We start from the raw sequence: 19,782 nt of genomic DNA on the forward strand, positions 1-19,782 counted from the left end.
GGTAGGGACCCTACCAACTGAAAGTAATGGAAAAGGTATAGAAGGTGCCACTTGAGCTGAGTTTAAGGGAATCCAGGATTCCTAGGAGGTAGCAGGGAGGAGAAAGTAAATTTCAGGCCTGGGAGTTCAGCCTGTTCAAAGGCTGGGAGATGTAAGGAATAACAGGAGAGCTGGTTTGGTTGGACGTCAAGATTATGAAGGAGAGTTGTATATGATAAACGTGGAAAGGTAGGGGGGAACCAGATGACTAAAGTCTTTAAATGTTAAGCAAAATAGTTTGTGTTTGATCCTTGAGGTAAGAGGGAGCTATTAGAATTTATTGAGCTCTAGGACTCTTTTTTTCATGTATTAAATGAGGGGGTTGGCCTAGATGGCATCCAAATTCCTTTCTAGCTATAATATTCCATTGGATTGCTTCTGATTACCATTGAAGGGAGTTTAAAGATTAAAACTGTTAACTACAGTTCTTGGTTTAAAAATCATGGTTTTTGTTTTCAGCAACTTGTCCTGCTCCAATAAAGATTACTCCTTTCTCCTTCCCTTTACCACTAGGATCAACTACTATAGCTCCTTTCATGGACAGTTCCTAAGGAATGCATGTGAGTAACTGTAATTTCAGAATAGCTGAAGCATCTATGCAAAGAAATACAAATCTTGAGGCTTAAGCAAAGAGGGCTGGGGAAAGGTGAATTTAGCTACAGAAAAGATTTTTTTCCTTTCAAGTGCTCCTCCTTTTTTTAAGCAAGAAGATAGGAAAAAGAACTGACATCTGGACAAGTTGTTTTAAAGTCTTCTCAGAAGAAAACACAATAGTTAAAAGGTTAAGTGGCTGTACAGCATCCTGGCCTCTCCAAATGTAAGGGTCTTACTTTGGATTACATTAGAAATATCAGATTCTCATTTGTAGCTGTCCCCTTTAGACCAGTGGCATTTTCCCCTCTAAAGAACCAGACATTCCAGAGTAGTATAGGAATGAAGGGCAAAGAGACATAATGAAAAGGTTACAGATGAATATTTATCACTCCAAGGGAGAAAATATTTGGAATCAGGTTCAGGAGACTTGGCAGACCAGTCATGGAACTTGCCATTCATGTTTTAAGGACTTAACCTAATTTGTGCTTATAGGAGAGATGTTTGAAGACTGCCAGGATTGATGTTATTCTTCTAATGTGTTGCTGTCTGGCTGGGATGTCCATTCTAGTTTGGCATTTCTGTGATACCTGTCATCACTACAATGGGAACCTTTATAATCCTTTGAAGCATCCCCCCCTTTTTCTTCTCTTCTCTTCTCTCCATTTCACCCCACTAATGACCAGGTGAAACTTGGACTTCAAGGTGACCTTAAACTTGGGATTCCATCTATACTAAGCTTCCTTGCAACAATGCTGGTGATATTTCCTCATTCTAAAATGGTCTGCTGCTTGGTTCATGATTTATTGGTGATAACTACAGTTGTCAGCTCCAAACCTAGTGCCTAAATAAAAAAGGTAGCTTAACATGGTATACAAAACACTGAATAAGGCAGGAGTCAGAAGACCTGAGTTCTGGACCTGAGTTTTAGCCTTGACTCTGCCAGGACTGGGCAAGGTCACACCAATTGTGTGTGACTTATTTTTTTACTGCTTCCCCTCAGTTTCCATATCTGGGGGATAAATAAAATTAATAATTATAGTAAATAATTATAGTAAATAAAGTAAAAGGGGATAATTATAATACCTGTCCCACCTATTACAAAAAATGTTAGTAAAGATCAAAGGGTATGTGACTTGCAAAAGGATTTTGTAAAGTATAAAGTATTTTAGTAAACTCCAAAGGAGTATGGAAGTATAAGGCAGTATCCCCCCAGCCAGGACTGATCTCCAGTTTCCTTCCATACACTGCCACCTCTTAAGTAAGAAATGATATCCTTTGTTATTGGCACTTTTACCCTCTTGTAATTACTTAGTGTTACTTTGTGTTTACTTACTTGGAAACATGTTTAATCTCCCAAGAAGAATAGAAGCTCCTTGAGGGCAAGCACTGTTTCATTTTTATCTTTGTTTCCCTGGCTCCTGGCATAGTGCCTTGAACATAAGAAGTATTTAATACTTAATAATATTAGCTAACATTTATACAGCACTTTAAAGTTTGAAAAGCATTTCCATATATGTTATCTCATTTGATCTTCTCAATAAACCTATGATATAAGTACTATTATTAACCTTGATTATACAAAGACTGAGAGAGGTTAAATGATGTCCCCAGGTTCATATATCTATTAAGTATCCGAAGCAGGATTCAAACCCAGGTCTTCCTGAAATCCTTGTTGAGTGTTATATTTCATACATGCTACCACTCAGATAAAAATGTTAAAAAATACTACTTAAATGTTGAATAATTATAAAATATTTATATAAATAATTTTGAAGAATAACTTGTTGAAGAATAACATATTGACCTCCAAAGAAAGAACTGACAAATATAAATCAGAAAGACATAGCCTAATCAATCAATAAATCTATCTCTTTATAAATATATTTGGTCAAATGATACCTAAAAAAACTAGATAAATATAAATGTGTTGAACCAAATTGCATAGGCAATAGAATGTAAGTTCTTATGGATAGAGACTAAGTTTTTGGTTTTTTTTTGTCTTTGTATCTCTAACACAGAGCACAGTGCCTTGCTCATAGTGCACATATTTGCCTACCAAATGAATAAGCAGATAAATGAATGAATAACTTGACCTGCCAGGTCATCTGCCCTCCAGTGATGTACTTATAAGGATACATTGGCCAGGAGAATTCTTTACATCATCTCCTGGAGCAGACGTTGTGTTCATCTTCTCTGCATTGGGGAACTGGCTCATCAGCTGGATTTGGAAATCCTCCCTTCGCTCATATTCCTTGCCACGGTAGATGAACACTTTGTTCTGCAGAGAAATAACCATGACAATGCCTAGGATTTCCACAATGACTTTTCCTTCAAGAAATTGAGGGTATTTCTAAAGTGAGATTGGGTTGCAGTTACTTTCAGATCTTCTCCTGATTTTCTATGTCTTGTTTTCCAAAATAATCTTCCCTAAATTCTTTCCTTACCATGTCATTTTCCCACTCAGAAACTTACTCCCTATCAGATCCAGACTAAACTCCTTCACCAGGTACTCAAAGCCCTTCATCAGCTGCATAAGAGACCTACTTCATGAGCTATCTCTTTTGCTCTTCACCAAGAAAGCCATCCCTTCTGCTCTCCATAAGTCATTATCTTTATTTTAGTCTATCTTTTTTACTTCTATTATTTTCTCTATTTAGAATACTCACTTGACCCATCTCTTTTTTTAACATTTAATAATATTTATTTTTTCCATCTCTTTTATAATGTCATATTTATTGCTCTCCAGTACTCAGATCAACTAATTTCTTCCAAGAAACTTTCCTGATGAATTCCTTTATTCTTCCTCCCTTCTGTACTTATGTATACTTTCTCAGTTGCATTTCCACATGCTGGATTCTATATTGCTTTATAACTGTTCTATCACTATTCCACATGTCTATGCTTGGTATCTCCAATTAGACTGGAAGCTACTTGAGGGGAGGAACTATGCTTCTTCCTTCTGGCTGTAATAGTCTACAGTTCTATTTTCTTTGTTGCCTTCTTGTGGCTCGTAAAACTCAGTTGGTGACTGTTGGTAATGATGATTTTTAGGATGGTTTGTGATTTGTTCTGGGTTGAAATGCTCTGTAGTCTAGAGACAATATGCCAAAAACCAAGATACTAAGGACCCAAGGCCCACTTCTTCACATTGGCCTATAATATGGATCTCAAATCCCCCATTCACTCACTCTCAAGAAGGAAGGGAAGCCCTGGCCATAATATCCAACAGCAAAGTAATCTGGTTTAGGTCGGAGGATTTTCATGATATTTTCATAGAATTTTGCCTGTTGAATCTGAAGGAAGAAAAAACACAAGTTAGCAATAAATAGACAGATGTGTGACAGTAACATATAAATCTGAAAGTGATCGGGGTCTTAGGGACAAGCCATTTAAAAGAATCCAATGAGACTTCAAGTATGTGGACTTCCACCTGCATAAGTGTGGATAAATGAAGTATGTGTATGTTGTAGGGAAATAGGGGTTGGGGAGTGGATATACGTATTAATAAGCCAAGAGCATTTATATATGTGCTGCATATCTTTGTGATTAAATCACATACTCTATAAAACCAAAATTATTCTGGAACAATAAACCACAGGAAAGGGAACTACTAGTCCTTTTCCTCTTTTTTTAAAATCTGACATTAAATACTTTCTAGAAAGAGTTAGAATTGACTTTCTAAATAAACCAGAATAGAACACTGGGGATTCTGTAATTTCAAAAGGTTGAGCAGAACTGGTTGTGGAGGGAAATGCTGGACACATGGAAAGTTACAGACTTCTAGATGAATAGGGTTTAAAACTGGAAGGGACTAAGATTCCCTGAGCCAACCCAATTATTTTAGAAATAAGATGCAGGGGGAAGTGACTCACCCAAGGTCCCACAGGAAATAAATATTATAGGTCATAGATTTAGAGCCAGAAGGGTAACTCAGAGATCATCTAGCCCAACCCCTTCATTTTACAGAAAAGGACATTGAGACCCAGTCAGGCAAGTCAGTAGAGCCCAAGGTTTCATAGATAACTGCCGCAGGGTTCAAATTCAGCTCCTTCTGACTGCGACTCTCGTGTCTTAAGGCTACACTTTTGCATCTCTTTGGAGTAAGACAAGGACTGACCAAGTGCCAGACCATAGGAACAGCAGGACAAATGCTAGAGAGACACGCTGGCTTCCCTTTGCCCATCATGGATGGCAGAGAGTCATAGTTACAGTCAGAGGGGGAACATCCTAATATGATTTGAATAAAAAACAGACATTTTTCCTTTCATTTCATTGGTTCTGTGATTAAATACAGTATGAGGGACCTGGTTCCCATTTGTTGGGCAATTGTCATGCCTTGCTAAGCAACTTCATTAAACTGAAATGCTCAGATCAAACCTTTGTTTCCTCACTCATTCCATCTTTTGCTTGTTGCAACAGCATGGTGTCTATTTTGGTGTGTGGAAATACAGCATGATGTCTGTCTTGGTGTATGGCAACATCATCGTACAGGTATTGTACTTAATACCACATAGAGGAACAGCTCCTGATGGATTTATTCAGACCAACTCATTTCAAAATGGCTCTTGGGAGGGAGAAAAATCACAGTCAAGCATCCCTTATGTTTTTTGTTTTGTTTTTTTTCCTTCTTCGTTTCTTCCCTCTCTTCATAAAAACAGATCTGGACATTCACTAAAATCTGTCAAGCCCTCACTCTTCAGTGGGCCAAGGCCCAGGTCAATACAACCCTCAGGCCAAGCCTTCCCAGTGGAGTATTTCAGCAACTCTTGACATGCATTCAAACCTTACCAGGTTTTGGCTCAGGAGTTCATAATCAAACACTTGCATTTCATATTGCTCTGCCAACTCCTTGCATAGGGCTATGGCTTCTTCCCACATCTACAACACAGGAACAGAATCAAAAGTCAGATGGGCCCAGAGAGTTAGCTGAGTCCTGTCCAGAGTGGAGAACTTCAGCTTTGCTGGATGGATCAGCATTCTCCCTGTTAACATCTCTGCCTCTGCCCTAGGAGCTCTTTCATTCAATTTCCCCTGATTTAGACTTTTCTAATCAAAAGAAGTTAGTATGAAATGGCTAACAGAAGAGACATCCAAGACCCTGATAGCTTATTTATTTTATTTTGGACTGGTCCTGGGATTTTATTCATAAAAGGACATTGTCAATGACAGAGATTCTCTTGTCTAAAGTTGGATTTGAACTAAAGAAGATGAGTCTTCCTGCCAGGCACTCTATCCACTCTACCACTTAACTGCCTCAAATATTTAAATTTACTTTGTACTTAAAATATTTGTTTCCCACATCATGCCTTTAATTTGGGAAAATATCATAATCCCCATTTTAGAGACACCTAAATTGAGGGACAGAGAGATTGAGATTTGCTTGCAGGTTATACAGCTAATTAGAGACAGACCTGGAATTAGAGATCTGAGTTCTTCTGATTTCAAGCTTGATTCCTTTTCTACTATGTTCCATTGCATGTGTCCAGTGGAGGTATGTACAGAGTAGATGAATGTAATAAACTAGTAATAAATACTTTTAATTAAGGAATCTAAGTAACTATACCCCAAGGAAGCACAATTTCTTAGCTTCTCCCTTCTGTGACATTGACACACCAGGGCAGAGGTTTTGATCTTGGGGGCTCCCCAGCTTTAAATCCAAAGGAGACAGGAATGGATGAGAAGTCTCAGGGACTAATAGAGGGCCTACCCAGATTCTTCCTCCCTTATTGGAGCTCTATTGGGGTTCACATCCAGTTTCAAAAGAGAAACACAATGAAATAAGGCTGTCATAGCATGGGGACAGGGAGGGGGAAAGATGGCAAAGTGTAGTGAGCGTTTTGAAGCACAAGTGCTCTCTTTGCACTAGGGTATAAAAATAAATAAAACCATGTGCTGAACAAAGGAGCCTCGGTTGTAAACCTGTGGACAGCTTAGTGAGCACCATAAAAATGCTTTATGGATGCAAAGGAAACAAGTCAGCGCATGAGGCCAGGCTCTGATTTTCCCTTTAGCCAGAACATGAACCAAGCTCAAATCCCATGGATCCGGAGAGAGAAAAAGATAAACCATCATTTTACCCTGGGTTCTGAGCAAGGAAGGGAAAGAAAGACAAGAAGTGGGTCTCACCTGGACCAACCCATCTCACTTTTCATAATAGGAAGGTCCTGAGAGAAGTTATTTGTTCAAGGTCATATGGAACAAGCATTGGAGGGGGCAGCTGAGTGACTCAGTGGATTGAGGGCCAGGCCTAGAGATGAGAGGTCCTAGGTTCAAATCTGGCCTCAGATACTTTCTAGCTGTGTGACCCTGGGCAAGTCACTTGACCCCCATTGCCTAGCCCTTACCACTCTTCTGTCTTGGAACCAATACACAGTATTGATTCTAAGATGGAAGGTAAGGGTTTAAAAAAAAACAAGCATTGGAGTAAAAAATCAAAATCATGGGTTCTGGCCTTAGGTGTGATAGCCATTAGCTAAGTGACTTTGGGTGAGTTAACTCCCCTCTGTGCCTCAGTTTCCTCATCTGTAAAATAATGAAATAAATACTAATGTTACCCAGTTAAAGTGTTGCTCCTATGTAATCCATCGATCCACAACCATATTTTAAACATCTATTCCATGCCAGGTAGGAGCAGTTAGGTGGCAAAATGGATAGAACACCAGGTCTAGAGTCAGGAAGATTCATCTTTCTGAGTTCGAATCTGGCCTCAGACACTTATTAGCTATATGACGAAGAACAAGTCCCTTAAACTTGTTGCCTCATTTTTCTTATGTGTAGAAGGAACTAGAGAAGGAAATGGAAAACCAATGTAGGATCTTTGCCAAGAAAACTCCAAATGGGGTTGCAAAGAATTAGACATGACTGAAAATGACTGAACCAGGTACTATGCTAGCTGCTCTGGACATAAAAGCAAACCTGAAACAGTCCTTGCCCTTAAGGAGCTCACATTCTATGAAAATGCTTTATAGAAGATGCTTATTAGAAATGCATAATTTAAAAGGGAAGAGAAGAGACCACTAATCAAACTAGCATTTCCTCATCAAGCACTGTGATTCAAGTATCAGAATCTCCAAAGCATGTAAAGACAGCAGAGAAGTCCAGGCAGAGTAATGAAGGGTAGTTTTTGGTGTTATGGGTCTATTTTCACTCAAACCTTAAAAGATTGCAGAACTAAAAAATGGTTATTATCATCATTCAGTGATGGAGCCAAGACTAGGACCAAAGGTAAATGAAAACTGTTTGCAAACATAAGGGATTAGTGTTACTTTTCACTCCTCAACTCTTTCACCAGTCATTTGCCCCACTTCTTTCATCTTGGACCAAAAACAAAGCAATGAAGAATTGAATTTGTCCTCCGAATCAATTCTCCTCCTTGTAATCTTTCCCAGGAGCCTCAGAAGAGTTTGATGAGATGAGTAGGAAATTTTACAGCAGGGACTATACACTCTGGACCCAGAAAAGGCCTCTGCTTTGACCTTTAGGAGACCTCTTTGGCAAAAATTCCTCATTCAACTGATAAAGAAGAGTTTATTTGGATACCTACTGTATACTCAGAGGTGTGTTAAGCCCTACAGGAATACAGGAGAAGAATAAAACGGGGTCTTTAACCTCAAAGCATTCTGTGACTTGTCAGGTATACAAGACCAACAATGCAACAACTGTGTGTAATATTGGGGGAACTATAATTAAGTGCTAAATTAAGAGATAAAGGAGCTCAGGAAGGGAAATTCTTGGGGGTGGTGCTGAGAGAGAGACAAGGAAAGCTTCTTGGGGAGATAAGACTTCAACCAAGATTTAAAATCTAATTGACACTTGGATGGGCCCTTCCTGAAGGATTGTCTAAGACTGGGATCTAGAGCTCTCCTTTAGTAGCAGGTCTAGACATAAGAGAAGGACCCAGGAGAACTCAGTGTAGTTTCTCGGCAACCATCTCCCTGGATAACAATAAAATAAATATAAAATTAAATATTATGACTATGAGGTTTTCCAGGCACTTTCTTCCACACAACTCTATAATATAGTTAACAATAGCTGATCTTTCTTTCTACAGTACTATAAGATTTACAAAGTGTTTTGCTTACAGTATTTCATTTGATTTTTCACAAAAACCCTGTGAAATAGATGAGGCAGCTAAGTGATGCAATGGACAGAGTGATGGACCTGCCCTCAGAAAGACCTCCATTCAAAAACACCTTCAGACACTAATTAGTCATAGAATCCTAGGCAAGTCATTTAATCTTATTCTGACTCAGTTTCCTCACGTAAAGTGGGAACAATAATAATGCCTACTTCCCAAACTTGTTGAGAGGATAAAATGAAATATTTGTAAAGTGGGTCATAAACCTTTAAGTGTTATTTTTTTTCATGTTTCTTTAGTGACTCTTCCTTCAGGGGTATTTTTTTGGCAAAGATCCTAGAGTAGTTTGCTATGTCTTTTTCCAATTCATTTTATAGATGAGACAACTGAGGCAAGCAGAGTTAGATGATGTGTCTAGGTCACATAGCTAGTAAATGTCTGAGGCTGGATGTGAATTTAGTTTTTTCCTGACTGGAGGCCCATCACTCTATCCACTGAGCCACCTACATGCCCCAAAGTAATATATGAGGGCTAGTTATCATTCTCCTCATTTTACAGAGTAGGAATCTGAGGTTAAGAAAAGTTAATTAGTCTACCCTAGCCAATAAGGGTCAAAGGTGAGATTTGAATCCTAGTCTTTTCTTAAACTCAGATTCCTACTCTGTAAAATGTATAAAATTTATAAAAAATTATATATATATATATAAAGGTTTACAACCCACTTTACAAACTTTGGTACCTAAACCACATTCTACCTCAAGAATGCAAGTCTTATTAACTTCATTTTCTAGATGAGGAAACTAAAAGTCAGGGAAATTTAGTGAGTTAACTAAGGTTCTGCAACTACTGATTGAGTCAGGATTCAAACCCAGGTCTTTGGACTCTAGTCCTAGCAGTTTTTGTCACTCATAGAGTCTTTACTATTTGAGGTCCATCCTTTTCTCTAAAAACTCATTCCCTTCAAACAGAGAGAGCCCTCCTTCCCTCTGACAAAGGATCATCCCGAGAAGGGTAAGTGAGGAGGAGGAGGATCTGGGTAGAAGCTTCAAATGGGTTGTTACCTTTCCCTTGTCAAAATAGCCTATGATTGTCTCATAGAGGGTCTCCTTTAGCTGCCGGTGTGTCTGCGATTGCTGCAGTCCTGTCTGCATGACCTGAGATGTGCATTGCTCATCTGACCACTGCAAGGAAAGCACAAGAAATCAGATTGGTTCAGAAAGCGAGCCAAAGGCATTCATGTCCCAGGATCCCAGCTTGTCTCTGATTAAATGCAGAGAGCATCATCTTAGTCCTCATTCTCATCTCATTCTCTTGTTCTCCCTCTGCCTCCTCCTCCTCTTCCTCCATCCCACCTCCTTCTTTCATCTCTGTTCCCCAGTGCCCCACTCCATCAGTTCCCTTTGCGTAATCTCAGGAGGCTTCTCCAGGACTGACTGCCCAACCTTCCTGGCAGCAGACAACATATCTTGTCTGGACAGTGGGAATATCAGAACAAAGGCAACTCAGCTTGCTCAAAAAGTTGAAACTGTGCCATCAATGGTTAAAGACAAAGCCCTTAGCATGTCCCCATCCTCTTTGTTCTGAAATTCCTCTGGGTTGCATATTTCAATCAGAATTAGCCCCTCTGAATTATCTTGTGAGATATGACTAGGTATTTCCTAAATAATCTTCATCAGCAATATTTTGTTTAAACCCTTACCTTCAGTCTTAGAATCAATATTAAGTATTGATTCTAAGGCAGAAGGGCAGTGAAGGTGAGGCAACTGGGGTCAAGTGGCTTGCCCAGGATCACACGATCAGAAAGTGTTTGAGGCTAGATTTGAACTCAATTCCTCCTGACTCCAGGCCTGGCTCTCTACCCACTGTGCTACCTAATTGCTTCTTCATCAGCATTATTGGTCACTTCAGAGCTAGTGATTGAAAGGGATTCATTCTAAACGCATTAAGGACAAAGGATCCTAAGAAGTCTAAAAAAAAACATTCCTTTATTAAAACAATTTTCAAAAAGGAAAATAGAACAGTGAGCATGCTAATGATTTATAGTTAACACAGCTCAAATGTTACATAACTTTGAGGTTTTTTTGGTTGTTGTTTAATGATTACTATTAACTATAAAGATCTCTTTAAGTTTAGATTTCATGATGCCCAAACTCCTTGTTAATTCAGAGAGAAAAGGAAAAATATGCTCTGCCATTTATTAGAAGCGAAACTTCTCTCTTCCTTTGCTTGTTTGCTTGATTATTTTTTGACCTTTAATGTGGATCTGATGGGGCCTTGCCCTCCTCTGTTCTACTGGAACCATAGCATCACAGAATCAGAAGGGACCCTGATATTAAACAGGTTACCTAGTGTAAGTTCTCACCTACCTTGAGGAGCCAGGTATGGAGAAGGAGAGTGTAGGCAGCCTCTGTGTAATTCTCACAGTCCAAATGAAGGTCACGAAGTTTGTATAGGTATCTGTTGGGGCAAAGTGAGCTGGGTTAGTAAACAACTGGCCAAGAATCTATGTGGCTAAGGGAGACGGGCCCTAGAACTAACCTCTTCAATGCTAATCAATGCTTCCTCCAATATAGCCTTGGCATTTGACAAATAGAGGCCAAAGGCCCAATCTATAATCCCTATAGAACCTTGTCTCTTGCTCCCAACACTCAGCAACTATCACTGAGTGAGGGAAAATGTTACAAGGATTGAATATACAGAACTTGTATATAAGGATTAAAGAAGGGCAACTGCATTGAATGGTTCAAAAACCATAATCTTCCTCTTTCAAGAACTAAATGACTGAAGCATTAGTATGGAATTAGGGAATTACATTTGATCAGTGGTTCTTGAACCGCTCTCCCTAGTTTTAACCCATTACTCATTTCCTTTTCCCGCCATGTTATCCTCTGTGATAGTATAACTCTGATCCCTGGGATGAAAAAAGATAAGACCTGAAAAGTAGGATGAGCCAAAGAGAGAATTTAAATAAATTAATGGATAGCAGAGCCTTTTTAGGTTATTAAGAGAAACTAAGGGTCAGAGAATCAAAGAACCATGGAGTTGGAAGGTGTTTCAGAAATCCAGGGGAATGCAAGAGATTATTTTAAGGCATCCCTGACAAGTAGTCAGATAATACTCAAATTCTTCTCATAAAAGAGAATTCACTACTTCAGGGAGAAGTCTATCATGTTGCTGAACAGCTGTTTTTTTATATATTGTATTTTGGTATATTGAGAAGAAGAAAAAAAAAGCAAACAACCTTTTTCCTTGAAATTACTTATCCTAATTTTTAACTTACAGAAGCATAGAATTATAGTCATTTAGTTTAATTCCCTCACTTTACAGTTACAGAAGTGAGGCTCAGATAGGCTAAATTACTTGTCTAAGGTCATATGGGCAATAGGAAGCAGAACTTGGGTCTAAACCCAGGACTTCTAACTCCAAAGGTATGTTTTTTGTTTGTTTGTTTTTTCCCACTGTGCTATTCTTTTGTTCAATTGTTTTCAGTCATACATGATTTTTCATGACCCCGTTTGAGGTTTTCTTGGCAAAGATACTAGAGTAGTTTGCCATTTCCTTTTCCAGGTAATTTTACAGATGAGGAAACTAAGGTAAACAAGTTTAAGTGACTTGCCCAGTGCCATACAGCTAGTGTCTGAGGCCACATTAGAATCTAGGTCTTCATGACAACACACCCAGCACTCTATCCACTGTACCACCTAGCTGCCCTAGTTTTTCCACTGTACCATTTTAATAAATCTACTCTCTTCTCTCCATGACAAACATTCAGTTAAAAAAATCTCTTCTCTTAGCTAACCATTCTTTCAAGTCCTTCAGTTGTTTCTTACATTAAAAGCATATCGTGGGAGATTATCCTAACTGGAGTTTGAAATCACGATGGAAAAGCAAACCCTCTCATTAATTGGCTCTTGGTGCTACCATCAGAATACCAGCTATATAGGAACTGGGATGGACTCTCTGTGGCCATTTGTTATTGTTCTTGGGGGCATTTGTTGGAGTCTACATTTAGTAACATGGGCAGAGGGTAAATGCTTCAATGAGATGCCTTCAATTACTTCACTCCAGTGGAGACAGTGGTATCAACAAAGCTAATGAAGCTCATGGGAATATGACCTTAGATCACCTTTCTTCCTCAGACAATGAAATATTTAATATGAAGAACTCTAAGCTAGAATTGTCTCTGATTTGTAAAAACCAAACCAAACAAAAAAAGCCTCCTTATAATTCCTTATGGAAACTAAAGCTCTACCATTCATTCTAGGGTCCCCACATTTCCTTCTTGCTCTACAAAAGAATATACAGAAGAGGGTAATTTAAGGTAGCACTTCATCCTGCAATGTGGTAGTGATTTCATAGAAGACAGAGCCCTAAGGAATTTAAATAAGAATAATAATTTGAAGCTTCAAACAGAGTTTATTCTATGGACAAAATCATTCAAAAAACTACAAATCATATAAAAGCATTCAGGAAATGGGAGAACTATGAAAGAAGTAGACCTAGATCTCCTTGCATTCACACATAATACCGAGGTTAACTTTAAAGGCTCTCACAACTTTGCTATCTTTGTTTTGGTGTAATTTTGTGATAGTTTCTCCCATGATAGATGGTAAGATAATATAGGTACAGACTTTGGAAACTTTAAAATGCTTTATAAATGCTAACTATAATTAATTATGATAAAAATAATTTTATAGGCTTAGAGCTGGAAGGGAGCTTGAAGGACATCAACTCTATTCCCCTCATAGTATAGATGAGAAAAGAGATATTCCAAAAGTTCAAGGAACTTGCCCAAGGATTCATGGCTAGCAACTGGCAGAACAAGAATTTAAAAATATCCTTTGATTCCAAATCTAGTGCTCATTCCACTGAAAACTTCCTATAGGATTTTAGATTTTGGGGGGGGGGTCTATTATTTTTGGCTGACTCTTTGTGACCCCATTTGGGGTTTTCTTGGCAAAGATACTAAGATGATTTGTCATTTCCTTTTCCAGTTCATTTTATGGATGAGGAAACTGAGGCACAAATTGTTTAAATGACTTGTCCAGAATCACACATTTAGTAAATGTCTAATCCTGGATTTGAACTTGGGTTCTTCTGACTATAGGGCCAGCACTCTATCCACTGTGCGACCTAGCTACCCTAAAACTTCGTAGAACTTTAGTTCTTTTACAAAGTGTTTTATCCACAGGAATTCCATAAAGCAGCTAGTGGAAATGATATTCTTTTATTTTACAGATGAGAAGACCAATGCCCAGAGAGACCTCTGCCCACAAACCCAGTGTCAGAGCCAGGATGTGAGCCTGAGTCCTGCCTTCCAATTCCCTCCCTTATATCATGAAGTTAATAGTAAAACCCCCTTTGGGTGTGTTTCTTTCATTTTTTCAATTACATGTAGAAACAATTTTTAACATTTGTTTTCTGGCACTTTCCCTCCAAATTATCTCTCCCCTCCTCCCCCTTCCCTACTCTATTATAGGATAAACCCCCTTTTTAAAAAAAGGAGGAAAGGGATTATTTACTGATTTCAGAAATAAAAGGGCAGGAGAGGAATGAAAACCTGTGACCTCTCATAAGTGATCTGAAAAGAGAAAACAAAAGGTTGGGAGGAAAGAAAATGGCAGTGAAAGGTAATTTCCAATTGAAAAAGACTCTTCTAAGAACTGATTTGTTGGGGGATACGCCCAAAGAGCATTTGAACACAATTTTGGGTGAGCTTTTGGCTTCATTAGTCCTGAGAAGAAAGGCAGAGGAGTGATGCAAGTGAACGTTGGGGCTTGATGGTGGAAGAAAAACTTGGGGAGGGTACAGTAGGCTAGTGGCACCCTCAGGACTATCTCTTCTGTCTATTTCATCATAGGGAACAGAGAACTGCTTGATAAGTTTAAGGAGAGGTTTTTCATATCTACTCACCTTCCAAAAGGATACCAGGAAATGAGGGCAAATAATATAAGTCTCTTAGGGACAGGGACTGTTTCATTTTGGTCTTAGGATCCCCAGCACCTGGCACAGTGCCTAGCATACAGCAGGCATTTAATAAATGCTTGTTGACATAGGATTTGCCTCTTTTATTTTTGTCATTTTCTTCTTCATCTTACTACTCTTAGTGTTCATCTCCAAGCCAGGTTCTTAAACCCAAGATGGGAAAAGTTAGGGTGCCCTTTTGGGTTTGTCACTTTCTCTTTTTTCTGACCTCCTCATGACTTGGCTTGTCACTTTGGTGATGAATTTAGTAAGTGATTATAGGCTGAAGGGGGATAAGCCAGAGGAATTATGCAAGGATAACTTTTTGAGTTCAAGGGTATATGATGTATGCATTTATAGTACTTGACTATAAAGAGCCTTTGGAGAAGACTGTGATTTATTTAAAGGTTTTAGACATGGAATATCACCTGGTAGTTTTTTGTTTATTTGTTTGTTTTATCACCAATAGACCTCAGAGCAAAATTAAAAAAAAAAAGATTCTTAAATGTTAAATGTGAGCAGCCGTTTTTTATAGAGTATTTTACAAATTATACCTTTCCTTGTTTCCCCTAATTTTCACCAAGATAGGGGTAACTAGAGGTTTGTCCAAAGGTGCTGAACTAAGTAGACACCGTTAACCCAAAGTACATGAAACACAGAAGAAAAAAAGAAAGAGCTTAACACCTAGTAGAAAAAAAATAAGAAGCAGTAAAAAAGGATGATAGCTGATAAATTCCCATCCCCGCTTTGCCCTGCTCCCTACCCACCTCCATGGAGTGGCCTCACCAACAGCAGCCTCATGCTAGTTTCCCAGGGTCTCTGTATGCCTCCAACAAGCTACTATCCCAAAGCTCTGTCTCACCTGAGAGCACTTTCATGCCATTTATATTCTGGCATAGACCTTGATACCACCCTAGGTAATGAAATTCTTAGGTGCATACTGCCCTGCTCATTTTACAGAAAAAGTAAATGAGATTCCAAAAGATAAACTACTTTGTTTAGAGTTTCAAGATTAGTTAATGTTAGAGTTAGAACCAGAAATGGAATTCAGTTAGTTTTTTTGGCCAAGTCCAGTCAGGGTCCTAGGGATTCCCAAGTCTAGTCATTCTTTGGGGGCTGCATTGCCCCAGTTCTGAGTCCCAAAGCATGATTTACGAAGGAACATCCTGTCTTAAGACCGTTGGCCCCAGAAATGTTCCCTGGGGTCTATCTCCCTTTGAGGCCTGCTTGGACTATGGCCTACTATGCTATTTAAGTTTGCAGATTTTATGCAGAGTAAATTCAGCCCCCTGCCTCTTCATGCCCAAACCCTCTCCCCAGTGTGAGCCTAATCAACTAAATGTTTAGCTCACCAGGTAGTTCCTTTAAATGAAAGTCCAATGAGTTGACACAGCAGAAAAGGATTTAGCTTATAATTTTACATCCCATGGTGTGTTCCATGTTTAGCATCCCTTTTTTTCTATCATATTCTCTCACCTGTAAAAGTTTCTCCTGTCATTACAGAAGTAGTCTTTCTGTAACTAAGATAAGCCATATCCACTTTAAAAAAAATGTGAACAGGGAATAAATGCTGCCTCTAAGGAGATGGGGTGTGTGTGTGTGTGTGTGTGTGTGTGTGTGTGTGTGTGTGTGTGTGTGTGTGTGTGACTAGGTGGGCAGATAGGGTTTGGGCAATAAGAAGAAACACAGCTAATGAACAAGTATGCACCATAGGATGATGCAGAATCCAGGGATTCTGGGCAGGCCAGGAATATTACACTTAGGTCAGATGGCACAAACCTAAACCTGATGCCCACCAATCATACTAAGATCCAGAATAAATGAGGCTTGGGGCTAATGATCTTACCTTATGTACATTTCCTCTCGGTTGTTATCTTTGTAGAAATTCTATTAGGAAGAAAAACAAAAGTCAGTCAATGAGGCTTGGTCTGGTAGAAGAGAACCTTACCCTCCTGAACTCCTCACACAGTTTGACTTCACCTTCCAATCCCCACCTGTAGGGACTCTGCAGGTGAGGAAGGAAAGTTTAGACCTTGGGATTTGGAAGACTGGGTTAGGTTATTTCTATGGCTTGCCCAACAATTCTTCTCTACTGAAACATTCCAAAGAATCATATCCATTATGTAAGATCCTGTTCTTATGTAGGGAGAATGACTACCCAAGGAATTAGGAACTAAGGGATTTTATAATTAAAATGCATCTAGTTAGCAAATCAGAACAATTTCATTCAAGGCCCCTCATTTATAGAATCATAGTTATGTAACTATAACTCTTCTCATTTTAAAGAGGCCTACAGAAACTAAATGGCTTGCCCATTGTCACACAAGTAGGAAGTGGCAGGGTCAGTCTTTGAACTCATGGCTCCATGTCCAGCATGCTTTCCATTGTACCATACTGCCTTCTATTCAAAACCAAACAAAACTTTGGGCCTCATTGAACTTAGGGTCATTTGATCATAAAATATCAGAATTGGAAAGAATCTTTAGATCTAAAATTCAACTCTCTCATTTTACAGATGAAGAAACTGAGGCTCAGTGAGTAAAGTGACCCACCCAAGACAGACCATTTTTAACAGAGACAATATTTGAATCTAGACCCTGTAGCTCCAAATCCAGTGCTCTTTCCACTACAAAATTTGTCATTGCTGTTTTAGATTCTGACTGAGAATCATAAGATAGTAAGGTTGGAAGGGAACTTCAAAGCCATTGAGATAGTCTCTTATTCTACAGAGGAGGAAATAATCCCAGATAGAGGTTATATTTTGCCTGAGGTTATATAGTAGTAGAGTTGGGACTCAAACTAAGATTTTCAGCTTCTCAGCACAAATTTAGTGTAAGAGAGGCCTAGAGGAGCATAAAAATCTGTGGCTGTTCATAACTGCTTTATCCCTGAAAAATAAAAACCATTAAGAGGAATACTTCCAAGGGAGTCAATCATTCTTGGTTAACTTGGTAGACTTGAAGAAAACTAGAGCCACCACAGGATTTCATAGGAAGATCCCCCAGTACCTGAAACCTTCTCCTGGGTTCTCCACAGTAAGGTTCCCCAGCACCTGAAGCTTTATCTGGGTCCTAAACAGTAAAGTTTCCCAATATCTGAAGCCTTCACCAGCTTCTCCACAGTAAGGTCCTCCAACCCATGAAGTTCTAGCTGGGTTCTCCACACTAAGGTTCTCCAGCACCTGAAGCCCTAACTGGTTCTCCATAGCAAGGTCCCCCAATTCATGAAGCCTTAGCTAGTTTCTCCACAGTAAGGCCCCCCAATACCTGAAGCCCTAGCTTGGTTCTTCAAAGTAATTACTAATGCCCAGCTGGGTTCTCCACAGTAAGGTCCCCCAGTTTTAGTCTTCACAGTAAGACCCCCCCAAGACCTGAAGCCCTAGCTGGGTTCACAGTGGGAACTGGGTGGGCTGCCATACCAATAAGTTCACTGTGCAGCTCATGCGGTTATCCTTGCTCTCATCAGTCATCACACCCCGGTAATCCAGCAGCTTCTCCAGGAGACCTTTGACAAGAATTACAAAGTTCTCCACGGACTTGGTGATACTTGGATGATGTTCAGCACACTCTACCAATCTGCAAGCAGAAAGAAAAACTGAAAGTAAATGGCTTTGATATAGGCCTATAGCTTAGAGGAGATGGAAGAAAGGAACTGGAACAGGGAAAGGAAAGATGGAGTTAGGCCACGAAAACGGACCTACTGGATTTGCAGTCCGCACAAGGGAGATTAACACATTAAAGACCTTCTCCCTTCTCACAGCAAATTTAAAACATTAATTTTGTGCACAGATATGTTTCAGATTCATAACATGTTGGTTGTTTCCTCCAATAGAGTGTAAACTGCTTGTCTGCAAGGATGATTCAATTTCTGTTTTTGATCCCCTTACCTAATAGGGTGCCTGGAACTTAATGATAGAAATTAGGACACCAACTGGATCTATGACATAAGAGATTTAAGATAGCCATCAAGAGGTGCATCCTAACAATAAATCAACAACAATGGGAAGCAGGATAAGTTTAGAAAAGATTCAGTATACCAATGATGTTGCTCTTCTAGCAACCCTAGAAGGTGTCTGCTAGACATGAAGCTGCTACGAATTCCCTTTGCTAAGTCCTGTAATAGGGCATGGCTGTGCCAACAGTCATCTAATATCTTCTGAGGAGGATCAAACCCTCTTCTACTCACCTGTTCCCCAAAGCCCAAGTCATCTTTGTTGGTTTTTTTTGTTTTTTTTTTTCCTATTGAAAATTATGAAATGTGGCTGTGAAAGTGCTAACCCAGCCCTGGCAAGAAATGGTGAGGTGAAGTCCCTGGCTCATGGAAGTAGCCTCACCCTGAAACAGTGGGATAGCTCAGGGGGCATCTCGCTCCTTTCCAGGGTTTCACAGAATTCTAGATTCTCAAAGTTGGAAGGAACCTGAAGGGTTATCTAGTCTCACACCTGGATTGCCATCTGTGCTGCAAAAATATTGAGTCATCCAAGTTCCTAGACAGCACAGTGGATAGAGTGCTGGACCTTGAATGAGAAAGACATGAGTTTAAATCTGGCCCTAGACACTTACTTTTAACACTGTAACATTGAATCAGACACAACCTCTACCTGCCTCCGTTTCCTTGTCTGTAAAATGGGTATAAGAATTGCTCCTAGATAATACATGCAAAACCCAGTGGAATTGCTTGTCAGCTCCAGGATGGGGGGAGGGAAGAGTAGAAAGAGACCACATGAATCTTGTAACTTTGGAAAATGTGTATAAATTTGTTATTGGAATAAAATAAAGATAAAATTTTAAAAAAGAATAGTATCTATATCTCTCATAAGGTCATTGTGAGAAAAAAACAAAATCATAATAATAAGCACTTTGAAAATTTAAAAAGTAACACATTAATGTCATACTTAATAATAATGATTATTATTATAATCATCTACAGTGGGTAAGAACTCAGTATATCACATCTATTTCCCAGGGTTGTTGTAAGGTTCAAATAAGGAAATATTTGTAAAGTGTGATATAACTTCTAATTATTATTGTTATCATTTTTTCTTCATGTGTTGCCTCCCATTCTACTTTTAGATAGTTCTAATCATTAGGAAGTTTTTCCTTCTAATG

The 19,782-nt window shown here is 39.1% G+C and overlaps 1 protein-coding gene across 1 annotated transcript in view; it reads right to left on the reverse strand.

Moving 5' to 3' along the window:
* Window positions 1-19,782, reverse strand: part of DOCK2 (dedicator of cytokinesis 2) — a 562,271-nt gene that overhangs the window by 30,007 nt on the left and 512,482 nt on the right. The window contains exons 35-42 of the mRNA XM_044659840.1: window positions 18,093-18,249; window positions 16,521-16,561; window positions 11,077-11,167; window positions 9,772-9,891; window positions 5,422-5,511; window positions 3,822-3,926; window positions 2,758-2,911; window positions 15-81 (exon numbers count right to left, since the gene is read on the reverse strand). Coding sequence (XP_044515775.1) covers window positions 15-81; window positions 2,758-2,911; window positions 3,822-3,926; window positions 5,422-5,511; window positions 9,772-9,891; window positions 11,077-11,167; window positions 16,521-16,561; window positions 18,093-18,249 — 825 coding nt within the window. The remainder of the gene's footprint in view (window positions 1-14; window positions 82-2,757; window positions 2,912-3,821; window positions 3,927-5,421; window positions 5,512-9,771; window positions 9,892-11,076; window positions 11,168-16,520; window positions 16,562-18,092; window positions 18,250-19,782) is intronic.

This window comes from Gracilinanus agilis, chromosome 2 (assembly GCF_016433145.1).
Source record: "Gracilinanus agilis isolate LMUSP501 chromosome 2, AgileGrace, whole genome shotgun sequence".
Taxonomy (NCBI): Eukaryota; Metazoa; Chordata; class Mammalia; order Didelphimorphia; family Didelphidae; genus Gracilinanus; species Gracilinanus agilis.